Below are 15416 nucleotides of genomic sequence, written 5' to 3'. Positions count from 1 at the left end.
CACTGTGCTGCCCATAGGGGTCTTAGTTTCAAACTCAGAAATGACCTAGATTAATTGTTGGCACAAAACCTGATCCATCAGTGAGGCCGACCTGCTTACACTTCATGAGATTGTAAACAGATTCCGGGGTTGTGGGGCGTCCCAAGGGCTGGGCCATCCCTCAGACCCTCTCCCTGCCCCTTAACATTTCTGTGTCGCTGTACCTTAGCAGGAAGTGGCCCTCGAGACTGCTACTGCTACTACTCTCCACACAACCTACAAGCTCTTCCAAGCGTTCTCATTATTCAGTCTTTGCAGGAGCCCTATGAGGTTGGCATGTTTCAAAACTGGGAAGTTGAGGTCCCAAGAGTCAAATACAAACCATTAAAGATTTTCCTGGTGATGGCACCAGGGCTTGAACCCCCAGATTCTCTGATTCTGTATCTACAGCCATTTTTGCTTTTTGGTCTGGACAGAGGAGAGGTTGCTTCTTTTTAGGGAGCAAATCATCCTTGGGACTCAGTCGATTCTGCTCCAACATTTGCAACCAGATTTCCAAAGCTGGCAGGAAGCTCTGGGGCAGCCTTGGAGGGGAGCCGCTATCCCCAGGGTGGTGTATGGCTCAAATGGGGAGGAGGAGGTCTCCTCCTGAGTTACACCACTGCCTTTCAGGCTGGATGCTGCAATGGCCCTGCCCTGGACTAGCCCAGGTGGAGACCCTCAGCCAACAGAGCCAGGGCAACAGGTGCAAGAGGTGCCCATCACATAACAGCTCGACATCAGGGGAAAGTGTTGCATAAGATCCCTGGTCTCCAAGGCAGGGACCATCAGCACTGCTGCTACAGCAATCGCGGCAGCTCCTCCTGGTTGCCTGCTTCATTTATGCCAGCCTAAACAATCTACCTGTGTGAGTGCATTTAATCGCCCCTATGGGCTGCTTAGGCTGCGGAAACTAAGGCTCAGGTTAACCGCTCTGCTTGTAGGTGGCAGAGCCAAGATCCCACCCCAGGCGGCCGGACTGTAGCATGTGCTCTCGGCTCCCACGCTGTAGCTATCCCTCCATAGCTCCAAGAAGGAGCTTTGACTCCCTTAAGCATCTCATGGCCCTGCCTCAGTCTCCATCCCCGTCTGCTGCCCCACACCCACCTCACTGTTCTCTCAGCGCCAGGCCGACTGTGGGGTTCTTGGAGAGGTTCTGTCTCCTCCCGATTCCGGGCTTCTGTATCTCCTGCTCCATCTGTCTCCAACACTATTCCTCCTCCCTCCTGCCCTGGCACCTTCGCCTGGTGAAATCACACCCCCTCCGTCTCAGCAGAGATATTCCTGAGAAAGCTTTCCCTTGCAGACCCAGGCTGGGGCCTCTGTTACTGGCTCTTCAAGCGCTTCTCCTTTGTGGCGATTCTCCTGGTTGTGCCCTTACATTCCTCCGTGATCTTACTTGCTTCCCCGTGAGACTGTAAACCCTGCGTGGGCAGGACCATTTCTGCGCTGTTTGGCCCGTATCTATGGCAGCCAGCACCATGCCTGGCAGGTACCCAGGAATTACCCGCCGGTGAACGAGTGATGGTTGAAGAACGCAAATTCCCGGCACAGAAAGAATAGAGGGGAAGGTGGGTAGAATTCCATCTGCGAAGGTGGCAGGGGACCAGGACCTCAGGCGTGTGGGACAGTTGACTTCGGCAGTTTCTACAGGGATGACTCAAGTGAGACAGGCTCGGAACATATGAGCCCTATAGGCCTTTGAGACAGCAGAGTAAGTTTTCCATTGGAGGTGGGGGACCCACTCCTCTTACATTTCTTCGAGGCAGGGGCCAATCTGGAACCATTTGGGCTGGGTTTGACTGGGCCCCTGCACAGGTCAACCCCATCAAAAGCTTGGTTTGGCTCCCCAGGTGTTAATCAAGCACCTGCAATGCGACAGGCACCGAGGAAGTGCCCCTTTCTAGGTCAACAGTCCTAGAGGACCCTGGGACTTGTATCTGAGCCTTTTCCGAACTGGGGGAGAACTGAAATTCACAGACTTTTCTCAAATGTGTTTTCCTACTGGAAGCTGTTCTCAAATCGGTGGCCCCTGAGGCTGCATGCCTGCTCGATTCTAGGATCAAGTGGTTGTAGATATTTTAGGCTTACTCTAAAGGCTTCTATTTTAGGCTTACTTTAGGCTTTTCAGTATTTGCTGAAATTTTCCAGAGACCTAGATGTTCTGACAGGTGATAAGTCTCAGAACTGCTGACCCTCCCTGGGTCTCTTCCAGGCTTCTGATTCCCCCCATCCAAGAGGGTAGCCAGTTAATCAATTGAATCAATAGTCTGCTCACCTCCACCTCTTAGGAATCTAGGCTTTGGAGTCAGGCAGAGCAGGGCTGGATTCTATCTACCTCCAAAGCTGTGTGACTTTGGGAAATTCACTTCCCCTCTCTGGGCATTGGATTCTCACGCCTGGTTGGATTCTCATGCCTGGTCTGTGAAACAGGATAAGAATAGTACTTCCCTTGTAGGGATGCTGTGAGGAGTAAATGAGATCCTGAATGCAAGGTGCTCGTTATGATGGGAGGTGTAGTTGTTGTTATTTATTAGTTAATGTTTGTAGTTAAAGAACAACAGAGAACAGAATCTGTTCTTAGAGGTGAGGGTTGCAGTTCTCTTGCTGTCTCTGAGCATTGACTGGTTCCTCTGGGGTAAGGAAACATGACCTTGTACCAATGCCCTCAGCCATAATTGCAGGGGAAGGTGATGTTTTTAGATTACACAGGGTGTGTGACTTCTCAAGTCTCTCAGTTTGTACGGAGCTACACCTCCCTCTCCTGTCACCCGAAATGTTGTCACATTTCTTCTTCAGATGCCAAAATACTAAAGAAAACAAATGACTATCCTTCACAATAGAACCAATTTGCTAATCACTGCTCCTGGTTTAGTAACTTTGGCCGAATCCCTATCTTTATTTTATTTATTTATTTATGGCTGTGTTGAGTCTTTGTTGCTGCGTGTGGGATTTCTCTAGTTGCGGCGAGCGTGGACCACTCTTCGTCGCAGTGTGTGGGCTTCCCACTGCAGTGGCTTCTCTTGTCGCGGAGCATGGGCTCTAGGCGCGTGGGCTTCAGTAGTTGCAGCACGTGGGCTCAGTAATTGTGGCTCGCGGGCTCTAGTAGCAGGCTCAGCAGTTGTGCCTCACGGGCTTAGTTGCTCTGCAGCATGTGGGATTTTCCCAGTCCATGGCTCGAACCTGTGTCCCCTGAATTGGCAGGCGGATTCTTAACCACCGCGTGGTGGCTAACTCTTGATTTGAAAAGCTTTTTTTTTTTTTTTCCTTTGGGTTGAACTCTCCTGTCTCCCCCAAAGCCTTTCCCAGGAGAAAAACCCCAAGGCTAGAGAAGTAGTTTTGTTACTTATTTCTTGGTTGCATTTTAGTTCCTTAGGGGAGTGGACTCAGAGATTTAAAAACAAACCCGTGACTCTAAGAAACCAAGCAGTACCCCCTGACACTCACTTCTCAGGTCCGCTGATTTAGGACCTTTCTCAGGGTTTATAGAAGGAAATTCTGCACAGAGAGCAGAGGGCATGAAGATCAGGAGCGTGGGCTATGAAGGGAGGCAACCTGGGTCCTAAAAGTGTGAACTTGGGGAGTGATGGAGGGGAGGAAACAGCGGGACCTCTTGCAGGGGCTGCAGGGACTTGATGAGATCATGTGTGTGAAGCTGTTAGCAGCAGAAAATGCTGGTGGCAGGAAAACACTCCCTCTGATTTATTAGGGATAACCTACTTCCCCTACCACCCTCCTCTCCTTAACTTATCCTTTCTTCCCTTTTTTTTTTTTTTGCTAAACTCATTTATTAGTTTTATTTTTTCTTATAGATTCTATTCCTTTCTTCCTTTTTAAAAATTTTTTAAAATTTATTTATTTATTTGGCTGCATTGAGTCTTCGTTGCTGCATGTGGGTTTTCTCTAGTTGTGGTGCACAGGGGCTACTCTTTGATGCAGTGCGCGGGCTTCTCATTGCAGTGGCTTCTCTTGTCATGGAGCACGGGCTCTAGGCGCACGGGCTTCAGTAGTTGTGGCTTGCGGGCTCTAGAGCGCAGGCTCGGTAGTTGTGGCGCATGGGCTTAGTTGCTCCGTGGCATGCAGGATCTTCCCGGACCAGGGCTCGAACCCGTGTCCCCTGCGTTGGTAGGCGGATTCTTAACCACTGCACCACCAGGGAAGTCCCCTTTCTTCCATTTTTTTAACCCCTGTATTGGCATTTAAGAATATCCTCTCTCTGAATAACATAAAAAGTCACACACACACACACAGACACACAGACACACACACACACACACACACACACACACACACACAGTTCTCGGGACCATCTCCACTGATCAGGGAACAGACAAAATTTAATTTACAGAATTTAATTCAGCCTGACGCAGGCTGCTGAAGCCCCAGAGATGCCTCCCCTTTGGGAAAGCACCTGCCCTGCGGGGCTGAAAAGCTGAAGGGAGTCCAGGGACTGTTTCTGATGTGAGTATCTGCCTGTCCCATCCAGGCACCTGACCAGTGTCGGACGGGTGCCCCCACCCACGTGAGTCCATTTCTGTCCCTTGGTGGAAGAGGATCCTTACTCGCCATCACCAGCCGTGTTCTTTCCGTTTTAGCTCACCAAGAAGGGGAAGGTGGTGTTTAGCGACCAAACAGATCTTGGTTGATCCTACCAATAATCCTATGAGGTGGGTGAGGCTGGGGATTTTCCCTCCTTTTCTAACATCTTACGGAAAAACCTAAACGAACTTTTTGGCCAACCCAGTAGATGGGGAAACTGAGGTTCAGAGAGGGGACATGATTTAGCCGAGGCAACACTCTGTGGGTAGCAGAGTGTCACCGTGCAGTGACTTATCCTGCCCGAGGCTCTCAGCTCAGATCGCTAACGACGATCGCTAAGATGAACTGCGCCTGGCCCTGCGCTCAGCGCCCTGCGTGGGTGACCACTTTGGACTGTTGAGAACTCCGTCTTGGAGCTGCGTCCTTATGCTGCTTTGCAGTTGAGCAAGCTGAGGCTCCCTTGCCCAAGGCTCACCCCACATACAGGCAGCAGAGCCGAGATGAGAACCCAGATCAGTGTCCAGGGCACCCAACAAGGTACCCAAGGGCAGCGGCTCTTTACTGTGAATATCACCCCACACAGGCCTGGAGCGGGGGACCTTGCTGCTAGTCATGGCTGTGTCGTTAACTTCACATGTGACCTCTGGCCTCTGCTCACCTACAAAGCAAGGACACTGGACATGCCAAGTGTCCCCCTCTTAGGCTGCAGGTTGGAGGCTAAGTGGCTTTTTGGGAAACGCAGGGTGACCTGTGATGCCCCCCGCCCTGTGGGCTGGAGTGCAGGTTGAAGTATGCACCTGGCAGCTTTGACCACACTGGCAGCCCGGCATAGCTTGCTCTATCACTTCAATGATCTCTGAATTTGCAAAACGTTGCTGCACCATCGCCTGCCAGCCAGAGGGTCCTGGAACTTCGTCCTGATGCTTTTGCTTCTCTTTCCATCAATATCACCTTGGCCAAACCCAGGTTCTGCTGGGACTCATGCTCCCCTTCGAGCAGGTGTCTTACAGATGAACACGTGGGAACAGGAGGCTGGCGTGATTACGGGAGTGTTTACAACTCTATGCATAGCACAGGGAGATCAGCTCAGTGCCTTGTGACCACCTAGAGGGGTGGGATAGGGAGGGTGGGAGGGAGACGCAAGAGGGAGGGGATATGGGGACAAATGTATGCATATGGCTGATTCACTTTGTTATACAGTAGAGACTAACACAACACTGTAAAGCAATTACACTCCAATAAAGATGTTTAGAAACAAACAAACTCTAGAGGCTCAGAGTTGGGCAAGGGGATGGCTGACCACACGAGCAGCTAAGTAGGCTCTAAGTCCAGGAGTGTGGCAAGCCGGAGGGAGGTGGCCCTGTGGGCCAGAGAGTGTGCACAGCCTCTTAAGTACTTGTGCTTGAAGCTGGGGGAGGGGGAAGGGCAAGGACCTTGGCAAATGGCTTATATTTGTGGATGACAGATAAGGGCGCCTGACTTGGGGGAAAACTCACTCGTGTCCAGCATGAGCTGGTCCAAACTCCTCCCCATGGACTGATGCATGACACCAGCCTCCTGCTGAAAGGTGACACTCCACGGCCCCAGTTCCCTCAGGCACCCTGTGGGAGCCTGTCAGACCCACATGAGAATGGAGCCGGTGGCCGTGGCCACGGTGGCGGTAAGTGGCAGCAAGCGATCGGGAGTTCATCTTGGTGGGAGGAAACATCCAAGTGGGGAACAGGGTGGCTGGTTTAATGCTGACATTCTGCCCTCCTCTGTCCCTCAAAGGCCAGGCCAGGTATGGGTGGGTGTGTTGGAGGCGGGTGGCTGGAGAACAAACTCCCGACCCCCCTCCCTCTCCAGCCCTTGCTTGGCTGCCAGCCAGCACCTGTTGGAAGCGAGCAGTTTCCTGCATTCGTTATGGTCAGGGCCACGATTGCTCTGGCACCAGGCAGCTGTTGCTTGAGTTCGGTTTGCAACAAATAAAAATAGCTTCGGCCCTCGCTGGGTTTTCTGGTCAGCAAAGGGCAGCAGCTCGGCATGGCATGTCCACGAGGGTTCACTGGAAGGACTTCTCTGGCCTTGACTGCCCGTGAATTTGAACCACATGTACAGTGCTCCTTCTAGACCGCTGTGCACATCTGGCTCCACCCTCCAGGTACACAGCCAGGTGTCTGATTTTAGGGTCGTATCCAGGTGCTTGTGGGGACACCCTCCACTTGATGGAATTTATTTATATCCAGTTTCAATGGTGGAGCAGTGGGAAAGGTATGAGCATTGGGCCTGGATGTGAGCAAAGTCAAGGAACCGAACTTCTCTGAGCCACAGTTTACCGAACTGTAAAATGGGACTGTAATAAAGACCATAGCAATCGTAAGATCCACCAAGTTGTTCTGAGGATTGGAAGCTTGAAGGCACTGTACATGCTTGGTGGCTTTTTGATGCTTCTGATAGCATTGACACAAATGCTATATAGGTTATTCAAAGAGCAACTGTGAGACAGGTAAAGGGGGCAAGACTCAGCATCCCCATTTTACAGACGAGGAAACTGAGGCTCAGAGGGTTTCTTTGGGAGCTTTCTCAGAGAGTTCCCCATTTGTCTCTATGTAGTTACTTGGGAAAAGTTCTCATGTGGTGGCCTGTGGGTCCCCCATCATCACACTGCCAAGAAAAGGGACAGACCCTGAGGTTTTTTGTGCGGGTAACCTCTGCAAGGTAGGTTTGGGATGTTTGACCCACTGGCTCCTATCAGAATAACAGCAGATCATAAAGGATTTGCCGAGTGAGGGAGGGGGCTGAACTGGGGAGAATTGCCGGTCCCTCCATTCATTAGAACTTCCAATTTAGAGCTTGGCAACTTCACCCACCAACCCTCAATTGCTTACCATGCATGTGTCTCGCCATCTTGCCCATCTGGCCATCCAGTCAGCCCCTCTCCACGCACCACCTATCCTTCCTTCCACCACAGTCCCCACCAGCCATCCAGTCATCCAGCCAGCAAGTTCCCAAAGTGCTTGTATTATGCAAAACCGCATAGTGTGATTGGTTTTCCAATGGAAATCAACGTAAAGTATTCATTCTCAGGGTTCCTAAACTCCGAACCATTGTAGCATATTTTTGCTCTTTTATTTCCTCAGTAATAACTCAAGTATTTTTCTGTTTGGGGTAGGGGGAAGCTCAGCATTTCAATGTAGTGCACTTACTATTTCTTATTTCTCAGAATTTCCAACGTGTACATTTAAAGTGTACCTAAAATTGGCCACATTTGTATGAGGTCTTCTGCTTGGCACTCTACTTCAGAACTGCCATGGAGACACCCAGCTTGTTCCCCTGGTGTTCCTGAATGCAGCTTCAAAAATGAGATCCTGAAACCAAAATTCCTGCCTGCCTCAAGCCATCTGTTGGTGTTCAGTGGGTGTGCATGGATTTATCATTCATTCGGTACATACTTTTTGAGCACCTACTATGCACCAAGCACTAGCCTGGGCACAAGGATCCAGAAGTGAGTGACAGTTGGTCTGTGTTTCCAAAGGTCTCTGAGTTGGCCAGGGAAGACCAGTGAACAGGCTGTTTCCATGGTGGAGATCTATACCCACTGGCTGACTTGGTGGGGGTGGGCAGTGGAGCTGTGAAAACACTTGGCCCATGTGGCCAGCAGAGGGTGTGAGGGGGGAGTGGCCAGTTGGCACAGTCTTGAATGACCTTTATGCACTGCCCTAACCCCCTGCTTGGGGAGGATGTAGGGCTTTAAGCTGTCGAGCCTCCAATAAAGCCAAGATAGCCTTTGCACCATTTTTGGCAATGCCATCTGCCAATTACCAGAGAACACGTGTGGGTCAGTAATTTCAGGACTCTGACCTTTCTTGCTGGTGCTTTTTAAACTTTTCTTGAGAACTTACTGTATGCAAGAGATGAGTAAGAAATACACCTTTTCCCCAGAAGCTCCCGTCTCACAATCCAGAAGCAGGGTGGAAGGAGTGCATAGGTGTAGGAGTTAAGAACAGTGGTTCTCACGTGAGGGCAATTTTACCCCCCAGGGACATTTGTCAATGTCTGGAGATAGTTTTGGTTGTCACAACTGAGAGGGAGGAGGGTGCTACTGGCATCAAGTGGGTAGAGGCCAGGGATGCTGCTCGATATCCAACAGTGCACAGGACAGTCCCCACCACAGAGAGGTATCCAGCCCCAGACGTCAGTAGTGCACGGACTCAGAAACCCAGGAGTAGGAGCAAGGCTTGAGCCTCAGAAAGTTGGGGTGCTGCTGTGAACATGTGCATTTATGTATTTGTTTGTCCTTGTTTTCAATTCTTCTGGGATATGCCTAGGAGTAAAATCCCCGGGTTGTATAGTAATTCTATGTTCAACTTTTTGAGGAACCACCAAACCATTTTCCATAGCAGTTGAATTATTTTACATTCCCCCTAGTAACTTAAATTTCTCCACATCCTCACCAACACTTGATATTGTCTTTCCTCCTTTCTTTATCCCTTCTTCCCTCCCTCCCTCTTTCTTTTTCTTCCTTCCTTCCTTCCTTCCTTCCTTCCTTCCTTCCTTCCTTCCTTCCTTCCTTCCTCCCTCCCTCCCTCCCTCCCTTCCTTCCTTCTTTCATCCTAGTGGGTGTGAAGTGGTACATTGTAGCTTTGATTTGCATTTCCATAATTACTAAGGATGCATGTTTTCATGAGCTCTTTGTATATCTTCTTTGGATAAATTTCGATTAAAGTTCTTTGCTCGTTTTAAAATCAGGTTGTCTGTCTTTTGTTTGCTGAATTGTAAGAGTTCTTTATGTGTTCTGGATACTAGGCCCTTACCAGATATATGGTTTGTAAAAATCTTCTCCCATTCTGTACATTGTTTTTTCATTTTCTTGATAATGCCCTTTGGTGCACAGAAGTTTTTAATTTTGATGAGTCTGATTTATCTATTTTTAATTTTGCTGCTCATGCTTTTGGTGTCATATCTAAGAATCCATTGCCAACTCCGAGGTCATGAAGATTTACCCCTATTTACCCTTAGTTTTCTTCTAAGAGTTTTATGGTTTTAGCTCTTGTATTTAGGTCGTTGATCCATTTTGAGTTAATTTTGGTGTATGGTATGAGTTAGGAGTCCATCTTCATTTTTTTGTATGTGGAAATCAGTTGTCCCAGACCCATATGTTGAAGAGACTATTCTTTCCCCATTGAATGGTCTTAATACCTTTGTCAAAAATCAATTGGTCATAGATGTATGGGTTTACATTTGGACTCTCAATTCTATTCCATTTGTCTATATGTCTGTCTTTATTCTAATACCACACTGACTATAGTTTTGTAGTAAATTTTGAAATTGGAAAGTGTGAGTCCTCTAATTTGTTTTGCTTTTTTAACATTGCTTTGGCTATTTGGGGCCCCTTGCAGTTCCATATGAATCTGTAGATTGCTTTGGGTAGCGTGGCCATCTTAACAATAGTAAGTCTTCCAATCCATGAGGATGGGATGTCTTGCCATTTATTTAGGTCTTCTTTAATTTCTTTCAGCAATGTTTCATAGTTTTCAGTCTATAGGTCTTTCACCTTCTTGATTAAATTTATTCCTAGATATTTTATTCTTCTGGATGTGATTGTAAATGGAGTTATTTTCTTAATTTCCTTTTCAGATTGTTCATTGTTGGTGTATAGAAACACAACTGATTTTTGCATATTGATCTTGTAGCCACCAACTGCTTAATTTATTACCTCTATTAGTGTTTTGTGGTGGTCCGTTAGGATTTTCTATATATAGGATCATGTCACCTGTGAATAGAAATGACTTTATGTCTTCCTTTTCAATTTGGATGCGTTTTATTTCTTTTTCTTGTTTAATTGCTCTGGCTAGGACTTTCAGTATGATGTTGAATAGCAGTGGTGAAAGTGGGCATCCTTGTCTTGTTCCAGATCTTAGGGGAAAGCTTCCCATCTTTCAACATTGAGTATATATTTTCTGTGTTTTTTTTTTTCATTAATGTGCCTTATTCTGTTGAAGTTCTTTCCTATTCCTACTTTTCTGAATGTTGTTATTAATGGGTGTTGGATTTTTTTTTTTTTTTGGCTGTGCCGTGTGGCTTGTGGGATCTTAGTTCCCCAACCAGGGATTGAACCCGGGCCCTTGGCTGTGAAACTGCAGAGTCCTAACCACTGGTCCACCAGGGAATTCCCAAGGGTGTTGGATATTTGTCAAATGCTTTTTCTGTGTTCATTGAGACGATCATGTGTTTTTTCCCTTTGTTCTATTAATGTGGCTTGTTCATTGATATTGAACAACCCCTTGACTGACTTTTTTTTAAAAGGAAACTTGATGATCTTAAAAGAAAAAAATCTCCCGACCCTTTGTTCTATTAATGTGGTTTGTTCATTGATATTGAACAACCCCTTGACTGACTTTTTTTTTAAAGGAAACTTGATGATCTTAAAAGAAAAAAATCTCCTGACCCTGTGTATTACCTAGAAAATACCCCTGACAACATTTCAGCAAATTCTGTTGCCCAAACTGTGCAAGAAGTACTTGGATCATTTAGTTCTGGGAAATCTTGAGAACTTTTCCACTTCCCTTAAGAGTGTTGTGTTGAAATTTAAAAAGAAAATGCAGGACTTCCCTGGTGGCACAGTGGTTAAGACTCTGTGTTCCCAATACAGGGGGCCTGCGTTCGATCCCTGGTCAGGGAACTAGATCCCACGTGCATGCCTCAACTAAGAGTTCACATGCTGGAACTACGAGTTTGCATGCCACAACTAAGGAGCCCGCCTGCCGTAACTAAGACCCAGTGCAACTAAATAAATAAATAAAAAGAAAATGCCTTTTAGATACTAAAGTGATAAGCTTGAGTTTTGTGGTCCTCCTTTTTTTTTTTTAATTTATTTAATTTATTTATTTTTGGCTGCATTGGGTCTTTGTTGCTGCACGCGGGCTTTCTCTAGTTGTGGTGAGTGGGGGCTACTCTTCGTTGCAGTGTGCAGGCTTCTCATTGCGGTGGCTTCTCTTGTTGTGGAGCACGGGCTCTGGAGCGCGCGGGCTTCAGTAGTTGTGGCACGTGGGCTCAGTAGTTGTGGCTCGTGGGCTCAGTAGTTGTGGCACATGGGCTTCAGTAGTTGTGGCACGTGGGCTCAGTGGTTGTGGCTTGTGGGCTCTCGAGCGCAGGCTCAGTAGTTGTGGCGCACGGGCTTAGTTGCTCCACGGCATGTGGGATCTTCCCGGACCAGGGCTCAAACCCGTGTCCCCTGCATTGGCAGGTGGATTCTTAACCACTGCGCCACCAGGGAAGCCCTGGTCCCGCTTTTTTCATGCTTCTACTGGATGATTATGGCAAAATTGGGTCAGAAATCTCAATACGTTCAGGTTGCGTTTTTGTTTGTTTGCTTTTTAAACTATTTCCTGCAAATAATAATTATCTATTCATTAATAGGGTAGAGTTAGTGTGGTGGTCAGAGGCATGGGTTAGAAATCGGAATATCTGAATTCATGTATTCAACAAAATGAATTTTTGTCCATTGTTAAGCTCTCACTCTGTACCAGGCGCTGTTCTAGACCCTGGAACAGAACAGACCCTCCTTGGTCTTGCTGAACTTTCATTCTAGCTATGAGCATACCTGCATCAGGTGTACTAGCGCTACAAAGAAAATACGACAAGATGCCCATTCCTGTTTCCAAGACCATGATGATGATTGTGATAATAATACAGTGATGCTGATGATCCTGGTAGTGAGGAAGATGATGATCATAGAAGCCAACAATCCTTTTCATCTACAAACTGGAATATAATGAAGTCTTTTTTTAAGATAAGCTTTATTGAGATATAACTCATATACTGTTTGACTCACGTAAAGCGCAAAATTCAATGGTTTTTATTCTATTCAGAGAGTTGTACAACCATCATCACCATCAGTTTTGGAACATTTTCATCACTCCAAACAGAAACCTTGTACCCTTTAGCCTTCACCCCCATCCCATTAGCCCCAGGCAACCACTGATCTTTCCATCTCGATGAATTTGCCTAATCTGGGCATATTATCTAAATACATGGAATCATACAATATGTGGTCTTTGGGGACTGGCTTCTTTCACTTAGCATGGTGTTTTCAAATTCATCCACGTTGTAGCCTGTACCAGCGGTTCACTCCTTTTTGTGGCTGAGCAATATTCCACTGTACGGATAGACCCCATCTTGTCTATCCATTCATCAGTTATTGGGCATTTAGATTGTTTCTGCCTCTGGGGATATTACGATTAATGATGCTGTAACAGAGTCTTTTAATGTACCTGATCTCATTTAGTTCTCTCTCACATGCATGTTTATGATTTGTGGTGAGTGTGTGTTAGTTTATCTAAATTAGAGGTGGGAAACTGAGATCCAGAGAGGTTAAGAAACATGTCCCAGGGACTTCCCTGGCAGTCCAGTGGTTAAGACTTTGCCTTCCAATGAAGGGGGCGCAGGTTTGATCCCTGGTCGGGGAGCTGAGGTCCCACATGCCTCGTGGCCATAAAACCAAGACATGAAACAGAAGCAATATAGTAACAAATTCAATAAAGACTTTGAAAATGGTCCACATCAAAAAAAAAAAAAAAAAATCTTAAGAAAAAAAACAAACATGCCCCAGACCACAGAGCATGTAAGCCGGGAGGAGCTCCCCTTCTCTGCTCCCTGTCTAGTGCTTTTCCCCTCCAGCTCTCTCAGCCGAATACACAGAACCTTAACTGGCTCTCACCACCACCTCCTTTAAGAGCTAGATAACACGATTACATAAATCCTAAAACGTCTCTCTTGTTCCCTTACAGATTTTCTGAATGATCCTTCTTCTTTTTCTATCTTTTCTGATTTTCTCCTGCCTGACCTTTTCCTGGTTAAAAAGCTGGGGGAAAATGACGGACTGCAAGCAAGTCATCAAGAGTGAATTGAAGGTGAGCTTCATCACAAGTCAGGAGCCTCTTCCAGCCTCCGACAGCTCCAGGGAGCCACTGCAGGAAAATTGCAGCAGCAGCTCTCTGCCAGAGACCCCTGACCAGGCTGAGCCAGCCTCCGACAGCTCCAGGGAGCCACTGCAGGAAAATTGCAGCAGCAGCTCTCTGCCAGAGACCCCTGACCAGGCTGAGCCAGCCTCCGACAGCTCCAGGGAGCCACTGCAGGAAAATTGCAGCAGCAGCTCTCTGCCAGAGACTCCTGACCAGGCTGAGCCAGCCTCCCACAAAGGTCCCAAAGACGCCTGCCAGCAAAGAACCTCCCAGCCACCCCTGCAGCAGAATCCCCAAGGAAACCCCCTTTCCTCCGATGACGCCTTCCCAGCACGCCAAGCCAACGGGACAGGGACCGAAGGCCTGGAGACCCCAAATACCAGTGGCCTGTCCGTGCTAGCCAGACCCCAGGGCCAGCGAGCCAGAACCCTCTCCAAAGAAGACAGGAAGCAGGCGCACATCAAGAGGCAACTGATGACCAACTTCATCCTGGGCTCTTTTGATGACAACTCTTCCGATGAGGACTTTGGCACTGGCTTGTTCAGAGAATCTTCCCGGAAGGGCAGCCGAGCCAGCCTGGGGACCCTGTCCCTGGAGGCTGCTCAGACCGCAGGCGAGACTGAGACCCCCGTCCCCACTATAAGGTAACGTACCCTCTGTCCTCGTAACCAGGAGGCGCAGAGTTAGGGTGGGGTCCACACCCTTCCCTGCTCAGCCAAGCTACCCACTGATGTCAATGCTTTGAGGGTAGCTATGTGACAAGCAGAAGACATGAGCCTCCCTGCTTCCTTCCTTCCCTCCTATCAAAATCATTTATTGAGCATCTGCTGCGTGTACAGGGCCCCAGGCCAGGAAACTGGCTTTCTAGAAGATCGTGGTCTGGTTGGGGAGGATGACCTTGTATGCAACAACTAGTTGTAATTTAAGCAGGATGAGCTCAGGTTGGCAAGAGCCAAAGCAATGATGGGAACCCAAAGGGAGGGATGGTTTCCCTGACTCCTGATGAGACATTCATTTACTTGTTCGTTCATTTGTTCATTCATCCAATAGGTAATTAACAACTGTAAAACATGCCTTCCCCCAGTGATTCCTTAAAAGCAGAAATTCAAGGGAATTCCCTGACTATTCAGTGGTTAAGACTCTGCACTCTCACTGCCGAGGGCCTGGGTTCAATCCCTGGTCAAGGAACTAAGATCCCACAAGCCATGCGGCACGGCCAAAAAAAAAAAAAAAAAGGGCAGAAATTCAAATACTATAACACATCCATCAAACTGATTGTTGGAAACAAATACCTACAGGTCCATCACAGGTGGGACTGTCCCGGGAGTGTAGTCAGTGGCTTCATTTCTGTTGTTCTTGTTATCAGACTTTGCCACCCCCGACTCCCAAATTACAAATGGAATACGGTAATTCCAGGTAGAAAACGTGGAAAATATGGGAGAGCAGAGAGTACAAAAGAGCCACCAACCATGACTTTGCTAGCCCGAAAGAACCTCTGCTGTGTTCTAGTGTTTCTTCCTGCTTCCAGTCTGTTCTTCTGCCCTGGGAGTGGAATCTTGTTGGCTCTTCTTTTAAGCAGCTCTTGCACGCTCTCTGCTAAAATGAGGAAAACCTGGACGAGGAGATGGGCTCTTACATAGGCACCATGTTCCCGGTGAGCATGGTTACTGGAACATTTTTAACCCTGGTTACTGGAACATTTTTAACCCTGGTTACTGGAAATTGGAGATAGAGAAAAGACAAAAATGCAAATATTCCCTATACTGATGATCTTTAGGGGAAGACTGTCTTGAGTTTCTGGAAGGGTTAAAGGGACAGTCAGACTTCAGAGTTGAGTTCCACCCTGGCTCTGCCACCCCGCACTGTGTGACCTTGGGCGTGGCACATCGCCTCTCCTGGCCCCGGTCCCTCATCTGT

General features: G+C 47.7%; 1 protein-coding gene across 1 annotated transcript in view; it reads left to right on the top strand.

Moving 5' to 3' along the window:
* Window positions 1–13334: 13334 nt before the first annotated feature.
* ACACB (acetyl-CoA carboxylase beta) overlaps window positions 13335–15416 on the top strand; it is a 99400-nt gene continuing 97318 nt past the window's right edge. Inside the window, exon 1 of the mRNA XM_068563713.1 lies at window positions 13335–14143. Coding sequence (XP_068419814.1) covers window positions 13335–14143 — 809 coding nt within the window. The remainder of the gene's footprint in view (window positions 14144–15416) is intronic.

This window comes from Eschrichtius robustus, chromosome 14, assembly GCF_028021215.1.
Source record: "Eschrichtius robustus isolate mEscRob2 chromosome 14, mEscRob2.pri, whole genome shotgun sequence".
Taxonomy (NCBI): Eukaryota; Metazoa; Chordata; class Mammalia; order Artiodactyla; family Eschrichtiidae; genus Eschrichtius; species Eschrichtius robustus.
This window is presented reverse-complemented; position numbering and strand designations above follow the sequence as displayed.